Raw genomic sequence first — 16,772 nt, 5'->3', positions numbered from 1 at the left:
ACAGCACTGGATTGTTTGAGCCTGAAATTTCAACAAGCATTTTCCTTCTGGAGCTGATGCTTGTGCAGCCTCACAGATGGAGAAGGAGCCCACATCCGATATTTACTTTGTGCATCAAGTGACTCAGTTTCAGGGAGTGCAACTCATCCTCTAAGTCTCATGAACACAGCACAGAAAATTCCCGAATGTGAAGCTGTGAGCTGTGTGTTTCCTCCTTGGCACTCAGCAGAAAACTGCCAAAGGGCTTTTGCTGCCCTTTTTTTGAAATGCCTGAATGTTACCAGATCCAGGTGCTCTTCCAAAACATAAGTTTGTAGCATCTTCTCTCAACTTGCTATTAAATTTGAGACTACTTATATGAGAGCAATAATTTGCCCAAGCTCTTTGCAAAGCAGCTGTTATCCGGGCAATTATTCCCTAAACCAAAACCAAGTGAAGTCAATGTTAAGATTTCTGTTTTGTTTGAATCTTGGTTCAAATCCTAACAGGCTTCTTATTGATTATTTCTTTCTTAATAGTCACACTTCAGATACTACTAGTAATTATACAAATACAGTAATTGGAAATAAATTAATGCTATCACTTGCTTTGTATTTCTTACTACATCCTCATTCTCCTGTTATAGCTCTCTATCTCCCTGTTGCAATGTCATTCACTGTTTTCTATCACTGTAGATAGACCTGGGTGCATTTTATTTCCTGTACCACAATTTTCAACAGAATTTTAGACAGGATGTTTCTGTCGTACTTTTGAGAGTGTAACTTAATTTTTGTTTCTCTAAATTTGAAATTGACCTCAGTTGGAAATCTGTTCTCATATACAAGATAACTGGTGAACCAATGACCCTATTGGAGCTTCTTTCCCTGTGTTTTGGTTCTGAACATCCACATTGGAACTACAAAAGCATTTTCTCAATAAAATGGTGTGCTAAATTATTAGTGTTACAGACCCAAATCAGCCATCAGCTAAATCTCTGATATGGGCTACTTTGAGGCATAAACCAACCTTGCGTTTAGGCTCTGCCAGAATAATGAAAATGGCTTTCCTTTATGGCTTTTGTCTACAGGGTCTAATCTGATCAACCGACAGATCAGAATATGTAGCTAGAAGGACAGCAAGTATTTTACCAATCTCAGTTGTTCCAGCTACCTGGCCACATCCTTACTGCCCCTTGTTGAAACTGCACTCTGTGGCACTGCACAGACAGCTCCAATGGTCCTGGCTTACCTGTACTGCAGCTTGCCTTGGGAGCCCTCAAACATGGGTCTTATCCCATGGGTCCTTGCAGCTTTCCATGACCAAGTTTCTTTCTGGCATTTGTTTCACCCTGTCTTCTCTGCACCACTGATATCTTTTGACCCCATCATGCATCTCTGCATGATTTGCCATTATAACACCCATGTGCTATAGCAAAAGAGTACATAATTTGGACCAGGGGTAAGATTTATATGTTTAATTCTCCTGATTCACTCAAAACCAGCCTGGAACCATTAATTTAATCACGGAACCATAGAGTCATAGAATAGTTTGGGTTGGAAGGTACTTTCAAGATCATCTAGTTCCAACGCCCCTGCCATGGACAGGGACACATGTATAAGCATTCTATGCCTTGACTGCTGGGATCCTGAAGCTGTGGTTATCTACCAAGGTCTCCTAAATCATTTTGGTCCCACTACCAACAGCACTGAGTCCACCAGTCAAAGCTACAACTGCCCATGTCCTTCCTGACAGAGACTGTGGACTGCCTGTGCAGACCAGCAAGGGACACCAGCAAACAGCCCAGGAAAAGCACCCCCAAAATGGATCCCTCCTCACAACTGCACTGGCTTGCACGTGCTTCCTCCCTAATGCTTGCTAGGTTAGTGCGGGACTGTTGCTGCATAGCAGTTCCTGACAGTGCTTAAACTACTTATCCCTCTCAGGATGGGGCACAATGGGGGACATGCTCAGGACACAGTCCAAGCTGAGTCTGAAAAGGACATTTGCTAGATAAAGAGATAGTGGGAAGGACACTGTGAGCTCCAGACCCTTCAGACATGGCTGATTGCCAGCAAATGTTCACAGGTTCTTCTTAGGATGAGAGACTGAGGAGGGCCACATCATTTGTGTGTTCCTGTGAAGAATATATTCAGACAACACAAATCATTCAGATATAAAAAGAAATTTTTCTTACTTCCTGGGGTGTTAATCCCTGTAATTATGAAGTTACAGAGTGCTGTAATAATGTAATTTGGGCTGGGAAAGCAATAGTTCACCCTTGAAATGACCCATTCCCCTCTTCTAAGAAGAGCAGAACAGGATCATGTGAGATCCAACAGAGACTACGCAGTATGGATCTGACCATTCTGAGGACACTGCTCCATGAGCCTACTCCTGCCCAGTGGTAGGAGGATCCTGGTGTAGTCCAGAAAAAAGCCAAGACACAACATGGATTGCTTACTCCAATACACACAGAAATGCACCATCCTGTATTTCTGTGGCAGTAGGAAAGTCATTATATGACATTTAAAAAAGAAACTGAAACCTGCTTGTCTCTGCCTGGTAAGAGTTTCCTTCGAGGAAAATGTTCTTTCATCCATTTCCTATGAGTAAGGGGACAGGAGCAGAGCACACCCTCTGTAGAACAGCACATGGGGCATAGGTGAAGTGACTGCCAGAGATAGTCCTGAAATGGCTGGCTGGAAATTCAAACCCTCTGTGTTAAGCAGGAAAGAAGAAGATCCCAGGCTGGATGGAGTCTGTGTGGGCTTTGTACCCTCCATGTCATCTTAGGGAGAGCTACTGAGGTTTTCTCTGGAAATGTTTTTCATCAGAAGCAGCGCAACCATCAAACCCAAAAACTGGTGTGGATTCACCATGTGTGCAGACACCTCACTTTTTGCAAAAAACTCCCAAACAAAATTGACAGAAGGTCTTGATCCTACATCCCAAATGAGCTTTCTGGTTAGTGGACTGTCAGTCTTTCCAAATAGTACTGTTTAATTGTACATGTGTAAAGACAAAACATCTCCAGCAGGACAGATGAACACACACTCACCACAGCATAAGTGAACGTGCACTTCTTTGACCTAGACTGAAGGCTGAGGTCTAGATCCTTGTTAAGTCAATCTGAGAAACTGCTGAAACAGTAAGTTCTCTCCAGAGTCAGTAAGAATACTGAAAGTTTGCCTGTGTTAGAACATGCCTGTGTACGTGTCTGTGTAATTTTCCAATGAATGGAGTTAGACTAAGGCATTGCATTGTGCCTAGGACAAGAGTATACTGTTTTAAGTGTATTGCATTGAATTCCAGAAAATACTTAAAAATTAGTAGCCCTGATAGTGAATATATCTAGAAGCTTCCTGAACATTGTAATATCCTACATTTTTGCTCAGAGATCTGAATTTCAATAGAATAAATAATTAAATTCTCATATTAGTGTCTGGAGTTTTTATATCTTCACTTAATATAAGAATTCACTGTAGTTACCTGTGTCTTCCTCACACACCATTATAATTTTTGGTTCCGTGCAGAATCTCTAAGAAGCAAAGCTGTCACTGCCATCTAGTGTCTGCAGAGCAGGTTTCTGGAGATGATGTTAAGGAAAAAAAGGCATTTTCAGAACACTGAATTCCTTCTCAAGTTTCTCAGCTACTAGTATATCTCTAGTTCATGGAAACTCTTACAGTGTTGCCTAGTTTCTCACTTTGGAAAGTTTAAATGATGTTTGCTCACTCTTTTTTCTCACCTGGAATATATATTTGCATCCTTTAAGTCCTACTTGTTCAGGAGCATTTAACCAGCACAGAAAGCTCCCTGAGGAGCATCTGACACATTCCTTTTCTTGCCTTATCCTTTCTCTCCCTTCAAATGATCATTCCTAGTAGAGATAAACATGGATGTAAAAGACACATTAATCAATAGCCGTTCATGTACTAGTCAGCGAATTACAGAATCACAGAATATGCTGAGTTGGAAGGGACCCACAAGGATCACACCATGAAGGCCCTCCACAGGACACCCCAAGAGTCACACCATGTGCCTGAGAGTGTTACCCAAATGCTTCTTGAACTCTGTCAGGCTTGAGGCTGTGACCACTTCCCTGGGGAGCCTGTTCCAGCGCCCAACCATCCTCTGGGTGAAGAACCTTTTTCTAATATCCAGCCTAAACCTCCCTGACACGATTTCAGGCCATCCCCTGCCATTAGGTGGATTTGTGTATTCACATAAAAACTAGCAAGCTGGTGGGAAGTTATTAGTTCTGCTTGTATTACATCCTGGGGGACAGCTGCTTCAGCCTCCTTCTGGTCCTTTCTTCACTCACATTTCAGAGAAAGCCGTCAATTCAATCTCTGCCTTGGGAAAAAGACTTATTTCTTTTCAATTCTTGATGGTCTTGGGTGATATCCTATGGGGTCCCCACCAGGCACCCATGCAGTGTTATTCTCATGTGGTGGCAATGGGTCCCAGGGCACAAGGTACTGTGGAGAGTTTTCCTTTCTGGCTGACAGCAGCAACAGGGTCCCTCTGGCTCTGATCTCAGCCTTCTACGTCCATAGCACAAGCAGTTTTTTCCATTTTTTTTTCTCAAGAAAATGCCAGGAACTGACAGCCTGGTACTTTTCTCAGCTGAGGTAGAGCTAACCACAGAACAGCTCCTGTCCCTTGGGGATGTGGACACAGAAGCTGGAGCTGTGCTTGGACTTGTGCCAAAGGCTGCTTCCAGTCAGCCCAGCAGCTAACAGGAATTTGTCTGTTTGGGCTGGATAGCAGCTGGATATGATCATGCTGAAGGCTTTTAAAGGTCCAGCTTCCTATGCAGTACCTTTTTCCCCTGCCAAGTGTTCAATGTTAAGAGAAATTCACATTGATGTGAAAGACATTCATTGACATCTCTTGCTTCCCTGTCCACTTTTGCATTCCCTTATCCAGTGCAGCTCATGTCAGACCTTTGGAACTCAGAAGACTCAGACTCAACAACTAGTCCTTATGGAAGACTCATTATTTTGATACAATTTGTCACCAAGTCTTTATACTGAGGAAAATGAAGACTAAGATTACATGTCCAGACCCTTATTTCACTGCCAAGAATAAAGTAAAACTTCAGCCCAATATTAAACATTATTTTTTTCAGGCACACTGTGTCTGTCAAGAATTATTTTTATATGTAATTGAACCAATTTATGTTTGTTATGCTTAGAGGATTTTACTGACTCTTCCCCCAACAGTTTTCTCAATATGTTATCACAAGCCAGAACTTTGATTTTAGTCCACTTTAAGTCTTTCTATTTGTAAAGGTTTTTTCCAGTTCTATTTCCATCCATTTCTTTTAAGCATATCAAGGTCTGAAACTCATTAGTTCACAATTTTATGTTCATAAGAGACCTCTCAATCTGTTAGGTTATCTCAACTAACCTTCTCTGTTGTGTGAGCTACAGAATTACCCTCATCTGGCCCATCACTAGGTAAGCCTGGTCATTTATGTCTGTTTAAAGATATTAATTTTTGGTGAGCTTTGCTTGGCAGTCCTGGCTGATTGATTGACTTAGGGGCTGGTATTGAGGAGGCAGAACAGGACAATGTAGTTTTCATTAATTGATAATATTTGACATTCAAACTAATGTGTAACTGTTTTACCCAGTATTTCTTAATAATTTCTCATTCTTTCTGAAATGATAAGGACTAATTCCAGCTTTGTTCTTATTTTTCAGATTTGAGCGGTCTTTCCTTTTTTCTCTCTTCTGTCTTCTTCTCCTTCTCTTTTCTATATAATTATTTTTCTTGAGGGGAATAAAAGTAAATCATATTTTTAAACAGAGGTGAAAATCTTAATTAATATGATGCACAGGTTAAGGGTCTTGATTTCTTTTGTCCAATAGCTATTGCTTCTGAGACAGGCAGCACATAAAATTTTAATTTAAGTAATTCACAATGTTGATTTATTCCTCCAGTTGATTTAATATTATTTTTTAAAATCAAAAGAATCACAGTTCCACATCATATGCATTGCTTAAAACAAAACTAAGCAAAACAAAATCTTACAATATACTGAAACAATTGATATAGATATTAAAAGAGTGGCCAACATGAAAAAATACATTCTTTTCAATATTTTGCTTTGGATATTCAGGTTCTCTCCTGGCACAGGCATAACCTCTATAAATGTCACTTCAGTTAACACCAGCTGAAACCGTGGGCTGTGATACCACATGTAGCATCATGCACGGTTTCAACCTGTGTGATTCTCTTGTTGCTGCTTCCTTCTGGTTTCCCCAGTATCATACAGGCTTATGATTTTTGCAGGGAGTAATTTTCCCTTTTCCTGCTTTCCTGTCTGCTTTGGAATGACATCTCACTGCTTCTGTACTTTCTCCTTGTTCTAAAGATGACATGGGCATCTGCTTCCAGGGGGACATTCCCATCCAGCAGGGATGCAGCCAAATACTTTTGAATTGCCTAACTTCTTCATTGCTGCCTGGTGTTACTTGCTCAAGGAGTCATCCTGCAGACCTGACTCATTCATTACACATCGGAATACCCAGTATGTTAAAAGGAATTTCAAAAAGGGAAGAAGGATTAGTTTAAAAATATAATGCTCCTGGGTTTATCAGGTCTATTTCTTGGAACATGCTAGGAGATCCTTGCAAGATGCTAGATGTGCTCAGATTACTGGGAATTAGTAGCATTCATGATAATGTGTGATGTATCCAGCATCAAAGACAAACTTTAAATGGTGTAATGTCCCTTGAAATGCTAATGATTTCTTTTTTCTTTTCCTATTAAGTTAAATCAATTCCAGAGTGACATGTAGCTGTATAAGTCCACATATACAGTGTATATTTGGTGGTAGGTAGCCCAGTACTTGTTCATAGAACCTTTCTGTCCTTTGGTAAACCTAAATGCCCACTTTAATAATATTCCCATGCGCTACAAGCTGCCCTGCAGCCTATGACATGGTGCTCAGCTGCAATTAGCACCAAAATAGGGAGTTAGTATGCAGGACACGGACAATTCTTTGACTCCAGATGCTGTATTCAAACTGCAGTGGTCCATTGAAGAAGTAGAGATAACCTAAGGAAAAGGGAAGGTAAAAAGTATTAACACTAAGAAACTGTGTTGTCATATCAAAATTATCCTTAAAACAGTAACTATCTTGTTTGTTTTCATTTTTAATAACTCTAATGCAACATTTTCATATTTAGAATAGTGAGCTAAATTTTTTAAAGATCCTCATTCTACTTCCTGGATCAGAGTTTTAAAATAACTGGTGTTTTTTAATCTTGTGTCAAATTCTTACTGCACTTGATGAGGAAAATACAGGGTTGGCATGTTAATTTTTAAGACTGACTCTGAAACACTCCTTGAAAATTTGGGTAGGAATGTGCTCCATTTGAAGGAACAGACACATTATAATGCTTCTACATTAGGCATATCACCTTAGGTTCCCTAAGCAAGGAGGCGGCTCTTTTTTTGGCTAGAGCACAATTTAGATCAGAAAACTGATTCAGCCGAGAACAGAAGTGTTGATGAGAAGAAATTAAAATTACAAATGCCAGAGTTTTCTACAAGACCTTAATCTCAAGTTTCAAGGGCAATTAATTGTAATCAAGTTTCATAATCAGATTATGTACCATTTCTTTCATAGACTGCATCCACTTTATCACCAATTCCTGGGAATTCTTCCTCTATCAGCCTGGGGTAGCCTGCTTCCATAACCTCTGCCTCTTCATCATAACTATATGAAACACAAAAGAAAACAGAATCAGGGACTTTAAGCAGCCTGGGAGCTTGGCTTGTGCCCTTCATAAATTTTGAAGTTACCCACACCCAAAGCAAGCCAGCAGTCTGTCTAGTGCAGTGGTAAAACTCGGGGCAATACACAGGGCACACCTCCACCAGAAGTGGAATAAGCACAAAACAAATGGATCTACATTTTCAGAACTGATTTATAAAGTATGTATTATATGGAGATTATTGCACCTGGATGTATTGGTACTACAAGCCTGTGGTAAAGTCTTAATTATGCATGAGACCTGGTTGCAAGCCCCACTCATGGACAATAGAAAAAGAGACACCCTAGAGTGGGACAGAATTCTTACTCACAGCACTGATAGCATTCATGTCACACAAGAAACTCAATGAAGCAAGATGGGAATTTTGTCTAGCAGGCATGACCAATCACAAATTCCTCCAGATTAGAGGATTTTGTTCTCATTTCCTTACACACATTCAGCTTTTACAGTCTGTGCCCATACTTTTATAAAAGGCTTGCATATGCCTTTACAACCTGTTGCACACAGCTATAGCATTAATGACAACCACAGACTGGAACAGTCAAATGCCTGGTTTGAACCAAACTCCTGATCTTTCCTTACGTCTGGACAGGTTATGACTAGGGACGCCGAGATTGACCTGTCTCCAGCTTACCTCCAGTACTTATTTCCAGTGAAAAAGAGAGTCTTGCCAGTGTCTTTAACATGGACTGCTGCATCTATTCTTTTCATTTCTTTTGGGAATCCCATTTCATGTATCTTTTTAGGGAAGTCTTCAACTATGTCGTAGCCATTCAAAGCCCAGACTTTTTTCCCTGAGAATATGAACAAAGTATGGGTGATTCTTTTGTAAAGACTCAGTTTTGAGAGCACAATGAAATGAGCATACCATGATGCCTATTTTCATACAACAAAGAGATTCTTGGCTCACGTACTCAGTAGGTATTAGACTATTTGTACTATGACTCTGGGCATCCTAACTTAATTGTACATCTCCTAATTCACTGAAAATTTTATAGATGTGCATGGGGTGAAACCATTTGTTTTTCCAGCGAGGAAGGTAGGATGTTTTGTTCTTCTATTGATTACCTTTACACCATCTGTTGAGCTTGATTAAATATGTATATTTTTCTGCCAACAACAAAATCGAAATCTCACCTTTAAACATGAACACAAGATCTTTGATGGGATTTTCATAGGCTGCATCTATTTTATTTGGAAGCTCTGGCCAAAAGGACTTAAGTAACACCAGTTCTGCCTCAACCATCTGAGGGTGCAGTCGCCAGAAAAACCTAGTTGAGAAAAAGAGGATATATTTTAGGTTTCTTGTCACAGCATAGAATAGCAGTATCTTTGATGTGCTATAATTAAAATAAATTACTAGTGAATTAATGGTTATCGTAACATAGAATATTGAATACACAGACCCCCTCTTAGACCTTTCTTTTCCTCATAGTCATCAGCTGCAGACAATTTCTGTCACTCACACAGTGGTCATCTCAAAAAATAACAAATTTTAAACTTCTTTCATTTAGAATAAGACTTCACTGCTGTCCCATGTGAAGCTCCTGAATGCAGTACAACTTCACCCAAATAAATATTAGCAGATTACGCATGTTGAAGAAAGTCCCATGAATTTAAAAATGTGTACAAAAGTGTCAGTCTTCAGCCATATTATCTTCACAACAGTCAAGTCTGTAGTTGTATTATAAATCCTGCCAAAAAGTTCCTTAAGAGACATCTATATTGATTTGTGCTCTTTTAAATGTATGTTTACCCAAATCTTTAGTAAAAAACTGAAATGGTGTTTTTGCTTGCTCAAACTTTATCCACTACCCACCATCCATGATATGGAAGTCTCTTTACCTGTCCTTGAAGACCAGCATTTCTCCACGAAGTTCTGTTATTGCATCAAGTGATAATTCTACATCACATTTCTCTGGTGTTTTGGGATGCTTTGGGTTTGGATCTTTGTCTCCAGCACCTGGAATCATATCATATGATGTAAGCTTGACAATGTTAATTTCCTTTCTGCTGATCATGATATTGAACAAAACATGGAAGAGCTCCCAAGATCATGATGAATACAAATATAACAGGCAAAAAATTTTTACCAGGAAAGTCTGTTCTCTCTTTCTCTCCTATAACCAAATACCTTCATGGACTTGGCAGCTCAAGAGTGCTGCACAGATGTTAAATGAACTTGCTTTCTTTATACCAGGTTTTGAAGGTCCCCAAAAGCTTTATTCTTTCCATAATGAAGCATGGATAGCTCTGTTTCTACCTTTAGACTCTGTTTTACCCTCTTTTCAGGCAGGTCAAAAAGTAGAAAGACTCTGCTCCCCATCACCTACCACTAAAGGAGACAGGTCAGTGACCAACTGTGGTCTGCAGCATCACTTAATTGTTTTCCCTCTGAACTATTAAATCTAAGCATCTCCTGTTCCAGTGAATCATTCTTAATCAGTTATGACTGTTGTTATTGAACATCTGCATCTCACAGTAACTGTGCAGTGCATGTGCAACAGGCTATAATGATACGGGAGACATATATTATGTATTAGACAGACTTACCATAGAGCTCTTGGATCCCTTGCACATCATCATCAGGAAGAACAAACCCAGTTTTTCCAGTGTATGTGTAGATTGGAAACATCAAAGCTCCAGGGTCTCTAGAGTGTTCAAGTCCCAGTGAATGACCAAACTCATGGGCAGCAACAAGAAACAAGTTATAGCCTATAACAAACCACAGCAAAAGTAAATGTGTATCTCCTTGCACACTGTGCTTTAACATATGGGACAATGAATGAGACAACTGAGTACATGGAAAAATTACACATAACTCATAAAATCGTAGAATGGTTTGGGACCTTAAGGATTCCAACCCCCCTGCCTTGAGCAGGGGAACCTTACACCAAACATAATTGCTTGTCATTTGTGAACTATGATGGGTTTTGCATTGGTAAGGGCCTAATAGTTCTAGTGTCTCACAGCTGATGTTCAGCCTAAATTTTATATGAAAATGTTGCTAGGTAGGGAGATTTAGATTTCTTGAAATTTCTTAGCAACACAGGAAAGCTCTAGGTTGAAGTCTTGGTCCTACTGATATCAAGAACATTTTTTAGTTGGGAATTCACCTGCTGTAGAGAGTCCATATGATTTTCAGTATTGCAGAAATTAGCTTTAATGACAGGAGGGTGACCTAATCCAGAGCAGAAAAAAAATGGTGTTTTGTTCTATTAAAACACTGTCCTGAATAGGCACGGTAATGAGTTTTCAAATTCAATGCAAGCAATGTACAGCTATAGGCTTCAGTAAGGCTATTCCTATCAGTCTGTGATCAGAACTAGCTGCGCCTAGTGCAATGCCAAAATGACAAAATCTCATTTGTGTCATTTTTTTACTTAGGAGAGTTATATTAAAATCTTTGCTAAGCACACACTAAACTTCCATTTATGACTGGAGGTTAAACTCAGCTTCCTATGTGTGTACAGTGAACATAATGATAAACAAACAGAAAACAGGCAAAACAAACTGTTTACAGGTATCAAACAGGGATAATTTTTCCATCTATCACCATTTCAAATAATCTCAGGAAGTTCTGTTACCTTTAGAATCATCGGACCAAACTTCATCATCATCAAAATGGGCATCTCCTCCATAGTCTGGGCCTGGGGGAAAAGCATGTGCCAGTAATCCAGAGGGTCCATCAAAAGGGTAAAAGTCACCATGTTCTATAAAGCAAAATTCAAAACTGTTAAATTAATTACTCCATGTTATGTATATAGGAATATTGTTTACTTATAAAGTAAGAACAACTGGTTCTGTGTTACCTTTAGTGCCAAAGGAGATCATGATGTCAGCTATACCACTTCGTATCCTGGTGAAGTTCAGTGGTGTCACATCAGACCAAACTTTAAATGCTTTTTTGAAAGCTCTGTCTACTTCATTATGTCTCAGATCTGAAGTGTAATTCATAATTCTGTCAAACACATTAATATCTCCAGTTAAATTGTGTGAATTGAAGAAATATGAAATGCACTTTTACCTGACTGTACACCTCATTAAAAGTTTTTGCTTTTGTCATATGGCCTTATTGTGTAACAAGGAGCTTAGCAGCTGCATACAGTATTAAAAAAATAAAAATAAACATTTCTATCTGCATTAAAATAATTCAGAGATATCTGAAATGATACAACAGCTTTCTGTAACTGGTTTTCTATGCACCAGAAGATTTAGAAAATGACAGATATATTCTGTATTAAGTAAAATCAGTAACTCCAAACTTTTTTATGTAGTATAAAATATTTCATGATCCTCACTTCCTGGAGGAGCAAAGCATTATCCAAAGTGATTTTTATAGGCTATAATTGTCCATATTAAAGTAATATTTATCACTATGGAACTAATAGATTTTAGTGATTTCATATTTGGAATCTGCTAAATAAACTCAGTCTGCAGCTGTTTAAGATTCCAGGCTGACAACCTTGCAGAATTAGAGGAGAAGGTGCTAACATGTGAACTGTCAGCCCTTCACTTCCTAAGGTCAACTTTCTGAGGTCATGGTACAGGGATTTGTCTGATCAAACACAGACATCCACACCTGGAATGTGAAGGAGAAGACACTGCTCTCACAGCCACGCTACACAGACTGGTTTGCAACTACACCACTCTGTCCCGGTCAAGTCTTCTGTGGACCAAGCACTAAACCAGGTCCTAACAGAGCTAAGAAGTGACCCAGAGAATTGCATGATCTGAGTCCCTACCCCTCTTTCTTTTGGCCCCATAGATGTGTCCTGAGTGTCTATACAGAGGCCAAAGGAGGAGCTGCTAGCTTACACCACACCAGGTTTCCTTTTCCATGACAAAGTGCAATGGAAAAAATTCATGTTTAATTCCTTGAAATGCAAGGTAGGCTGGGAGCACCTTTCCAAAAGTGGGGCTGTAAGGGTTTTAAACTGCAATATTAATTTTTTCAAACTCAAATGCACCCTTCTCACATCAAACTCATGTACTGAGCGACCTACTGGACAATGCACCTGCTAAGAAGGTAATAACAGCAATAACACTCAAAATACCAGGCATTTACCTGTATGTCAAATTCATTTTTGACCATTTGAGTTTTCTAGGGAAAAAGTTATATTCCCCCACATCTGGGACACCACATCTTGGTTTCTGCATCAGCTCATATGTCTCTTCATCCAGTTTGCCTGTCACCTCCAAGCCAAAGAAAGCCTGCATTTCCCGAAGTTTAGCAGCCACTGTGTTTCCACTCTTCCTCATTATGCCAGCAGGATTCGGACGGAGATCATAGTGAGTCCTGAGATAGCGCTAAGAAGGGGAAAAGAAGTAACAAGCCTGGTTTCCAACCAGTTGTAACTGCACAACTTACTGTTTGTGGAACATGCAAATAAATTATTTTGTACTGTACCTCGGCAAACTGAAGGTCTTTCTCTGTGAATTCATGGCTGTCTTCAAGGGGAATAGGGATTGTCAGGCAAGATGGCAAACCCAACAAGAAAAAGAAAACAGCTGGAAGTCCTGATTGCATCATGTTGGATTTCTGAAGTCTGAAGCCCCGATGTTTTAGAGAGCAGTTACCTTTACTTTTATAGTCCCAACCCAATGAGTCACCACTTAGGGACAAGTTAGAACTTCCTCGTTGCTGAAAGTAAACATGCTTAGATGGCTGGTTTGTTTCTCCTCCCCAACACTGTGGTTTAGGCATCCGTTCCCCAGCTGAGGGCTCTGAAACTCTATCCTTGTACAAACATGAGGTCTCTGAATATTGAGAGACTGCGGGAAGAAATGGGCAGAAGCAAACCACACCTTTTCATTATTTTGCAGTAACTTGCACTGGCAATAACCGGCAACAATGCTGCAATAACTTACTTTTCTTGGCTAGAAAAATTGTCTTTTTACCATTTAATAAACAATAAAAATATTTAACAAAGTTCATGATTACACTAGTACAACAGCAATTTTTAGCAGTTGAAATTGTTAGAACTGCAATTGTTAATAAATATTGCCTTGGCTGATAAGAAATAGCATTATAGAATATACAATATGATATTATATTTCCTTGTTTCTGTAAAGAGCTGTAATTCCATAGCATTAACAAAAATTTTACTTCAGCAATCCTTAAAGAGAATTTCTAGCTATGTTACAGAATACTTCACTGTCTGACATACTCAAAAATAGAAATGTTAAATATCAGGAAATACTTAAGAACATTTAAAAGCATTTTTTGTTAGTAATAAATCAGGTCATGTAGAGTCACTAATTTATACAATTTATCTTCTTCAAAAGACATGAATTCAATATGTTTTATGAGAGGATGACAACCATATATCAATGAGACAGCTAATACTTTGAGAGAGGCAATATACTAGCTACAGGTAGGCAATGGATCTGTGTGTCTAGAATAACAGAAAAATGTGATTTTGTCTTATGAGGTGAGTAATAGGATAAATCTGACATTATGACAGAGATGGTCATTACTATACTTCAAAATATAAGGATTATTTCTATCTCCCCAGGATCACCACAGTCTCATTTTCTGCTATAACTTATATCACATCCCATGCTGACAAGTGCGGGTCCAAAGGGAGATGCAGTTTCTGCTGAATTTGCCTTGGTCCTCCATGGGTAATTTCTTTTGCCTGTATGGAAAGCCTCAGGCAGCTTTCTGGTAGACATTGGTACAGGCATCCTGGAATGCACTATCCTGACATGGATGTTGCCTTGTTGACAAAACAGGAAAAGGACAAAAATCAGTGAAGTTGTATGTGTAAAAGCTTTGTTACTCAAACAATGATGCCTCATGATGACAAACAGCAAACGCAAATAAAGCTGAAGAGGATTTTCTATGTAGGCTATTTCTGCCTCACTTCCCATGTCAGCCACTGCTAAATATGGTTACACCCCTTAGTAACAGACCTCTGTTAAAGCAGTTTGTATGTTCTCCTTTACACTGACTGTCATCAGTGCTGAGACTTTTACTCAGCAATGGGGCATAAAGACTGTTAATTGGTTATTCCACCTTCTTTAGGAGTATTCTCCCCTGAAGTGCTTCAGGACAAGCACTGAATCCGTATTGCTGATGCTCTCTCTCACTGCACTCCCTGCTAGTGCAGACTGCCAGATTCTGTATATATTCCACTTCCTTCCTTCCAACATTTTTGTATGAATATTTGCAGCATTGCTTTTATTAATGTTGGGGATACAATTAGCAGATAAGCAACGTTTACAGTGGGTTTTGCTTGCTTTGTGTGGAGCTTAGGGGCAGTGGTGTTTCCTTGCTGTGTGTTTTGTGGCTGTAAGGAATACTTTCTGGAGACCATGAAGCCGTGAATGTTACTGCTCTTCACAGGAATACCAGACATAACTCAGAAATCTACGAGCTAAATTAATAGCTTAAAACTCCACAGGTAACATTCCTGTGAATTCCAAATTATCTGAAATTAGGTTACCTATACAAAAAGAAGCACAATTGTATATCACCATTTGTGTATCACTGCCCTTTACCAGACTTAGTTAAAAGTTTTTTATTCTGTGTCAAGTCCTTATGCCACTACTCTTTCTCAGCTCGGATACTGGAATCTTTGCTTATGGAATAGGAGAAATTAATTCCTTAACCAACTGTTACAGCAAAAATATGATCAGTCCATTACACTTGAGGAGAAGATGACCCCAAATTATTCCTCAGTGGTTTCAGATTTACCTTAATAAACATAGGTCAGCTATCTGCCAATTAAAGGCAGAAACAAATATTCAGAGACAATATTTGATTTATATAAATGTAGAACTGAAAAAAAATATTTATCCAGGCTCAAGAGTAAAATTAAAGAACAGTGTTAGCCTACCCAACAGTGCTCCAAGGAGATGTGGAGCCCTGTTCTTTAAAATGCTTAAGCTGCAGTCGACAAAGCAGGAGTAATTATAATTGTCTTGCATGAAGAGAATGATATATTAGTCAGGGAAGAACGATTTTCCACTTTCTGTAACTTTTTTTCACAAATGCTCTGAAGTTCTTTGAAGTTCACTATGAAATCTCTTTCAAAACTTTTGCTTTTGGTACCTTTAGAGAGCCCTGAGGCATTTCCAAGAAATATTTTAAAAATTGGACAAAGCAATTGCAGGAAAATCTAGAACAGGCAGCTTTTCTGCAAACAACTTCTCTTTGTGTAAGTAGAGATGAGTAAAGCTGATTCTTTGCTACTGTAGGACAATGAAATGAAATGAACAAGTGAAGAGATAGTCTGCTGTGCTCTGCATGTGAGTAGGAAAACATACAAAGAGAAAAAAAAAAGCAGGGAGTCTGTAGTTGTTTTGTCACAGGGAATAAATCAAAATGCTAAACCTGAAACTGGTTTCTGAAAGACTGTGTGCAATGAGCCATGTGAGAGTGTATTATGGCTGAACTGTGTTTTCTGAACATTCAATTAAATCCTTTGGGAGTCCTGGCCATGTAAATATACAGAATCCTAAATGTTTTCTTACACATTTTATTGCTATTTATACTATATCAGTGGCCAGAAGCCTATATTGAGACATGGATTTTGTCTTCTGTAGACAAAGTGAAGGGACACTGGTGAAAGGCCAAGCAAACAAGCAAATAAAAGGCCCCGAAAAATGAGCTTTATTCCCCGTTTTTCTGAAATAGCATCACAGATGTAGTGTATGATGTTTTTTTAAGGGGAGACAAAGTCTTGACTGAACTGGGAACTAAGTAGAGACCTCTGAAGTTGCTTTATATACAGTGAGTCTTTAAAACCTCAAAAAAAAGAAGTTTTAAAGGTCAGCAATGATAAACAATAAAGCCACCCAGTGTTGCGCATTGTAAGATTTAAAATCTATGGTGCAGGTGATTCCACTGTCTGAGTCAGAAAATTAATTTAAAACGATGAAGAGGGGTGTAAATGAAGGTAAAAAAGAGTCAGCAGTGGTTCATAGGCCTTGTGCTGACCCCAGTGCAACCAAGCAAGCCTGGAAAGTTTTATTTTAAAAGCTCTCATACCC

General features: G+C 39.1%; 1 protein-coding gene across 1 annotated transcript; it reads right to left on the bottom strand.

Moving 5' to 3' along the window:
- Positions 1-6,447: 6,447 nt before the first annotated feature.
- Positions 6,448-13,461, bottom strand: LOC103617948 (collagenase 3). Its single transcript, XM_008636293.2, has 10 exons — positions 13,183-13,461; positions 12,841-13,082; positions 11,585-11,733; positions 11,360-11,485; positions 10,326-10,487; positions 9,618-9,735; positions 8,910-9,043; positions 8,407-8,566; positions 7,611-7,714; positions 6,448-7,050 (listed from the first exon to the last, which is right to left on the bottom strand). The coding sequence occupies exons 1-10, from the start codon at positions 13,303-13,305 to the stop codon at positions 6,950-6,952; spliced, it is 1,419 nt and encodes a 472-aa protein (XP_008634515.1). The 5' UTR covers positions 13,306-13,461; the 3' UTR covers positions 6,448-6,949.
- Between the last annotated feature and the right edge of the window lie 3,311 nt (positions 13,462-16,772).

The sequence above is a fragment of the Corvus brachyrhynchos genome, unplaced genomic scaffold, assembly GCF_000691975.1.
Source record: "Corvus brachyrhynchos isolate BGI_N302 unplaced genomic scaffold, ASM69197v1 scaffold86, whole genome shotgun sequence".
Taxonomy (NCBI): Eukaryota; Metazoa; Chordata; class Aves; order Passeriformes; family Corvidae; genus Corvus; species Corvus brachyrhynchos.
Note: the sequence above shows the minus strand (reverse complement) of the source record. Positions and strands in the feature narration are given on the sequence as shown.

Bases quoted from the DNA above. Each gene is read 5' to 3' on its own strand.
- LOC103617948 (XM_008636293.2), bottom strand. From the start codon at position 13,305: ATGATGCAATCAGGACTTCCAGCTGTTTTCTTTTTCTTGTTGGGTTTG. The intron at 11,486-11,584 runs GTAACACAGAAC...TTTGCTTTATAG, and splicing joins GATCTCCTTTGGCACTAAAG to AACATGGTGACTTTTACCCT. The intron at 7,051-7,610 runs GTACATAATCTG...CCTTTTCCTTAG, and splicing joins TGCAGTCTATGAAAGAAATG to GTTATCTCTACTTCTTCAAT.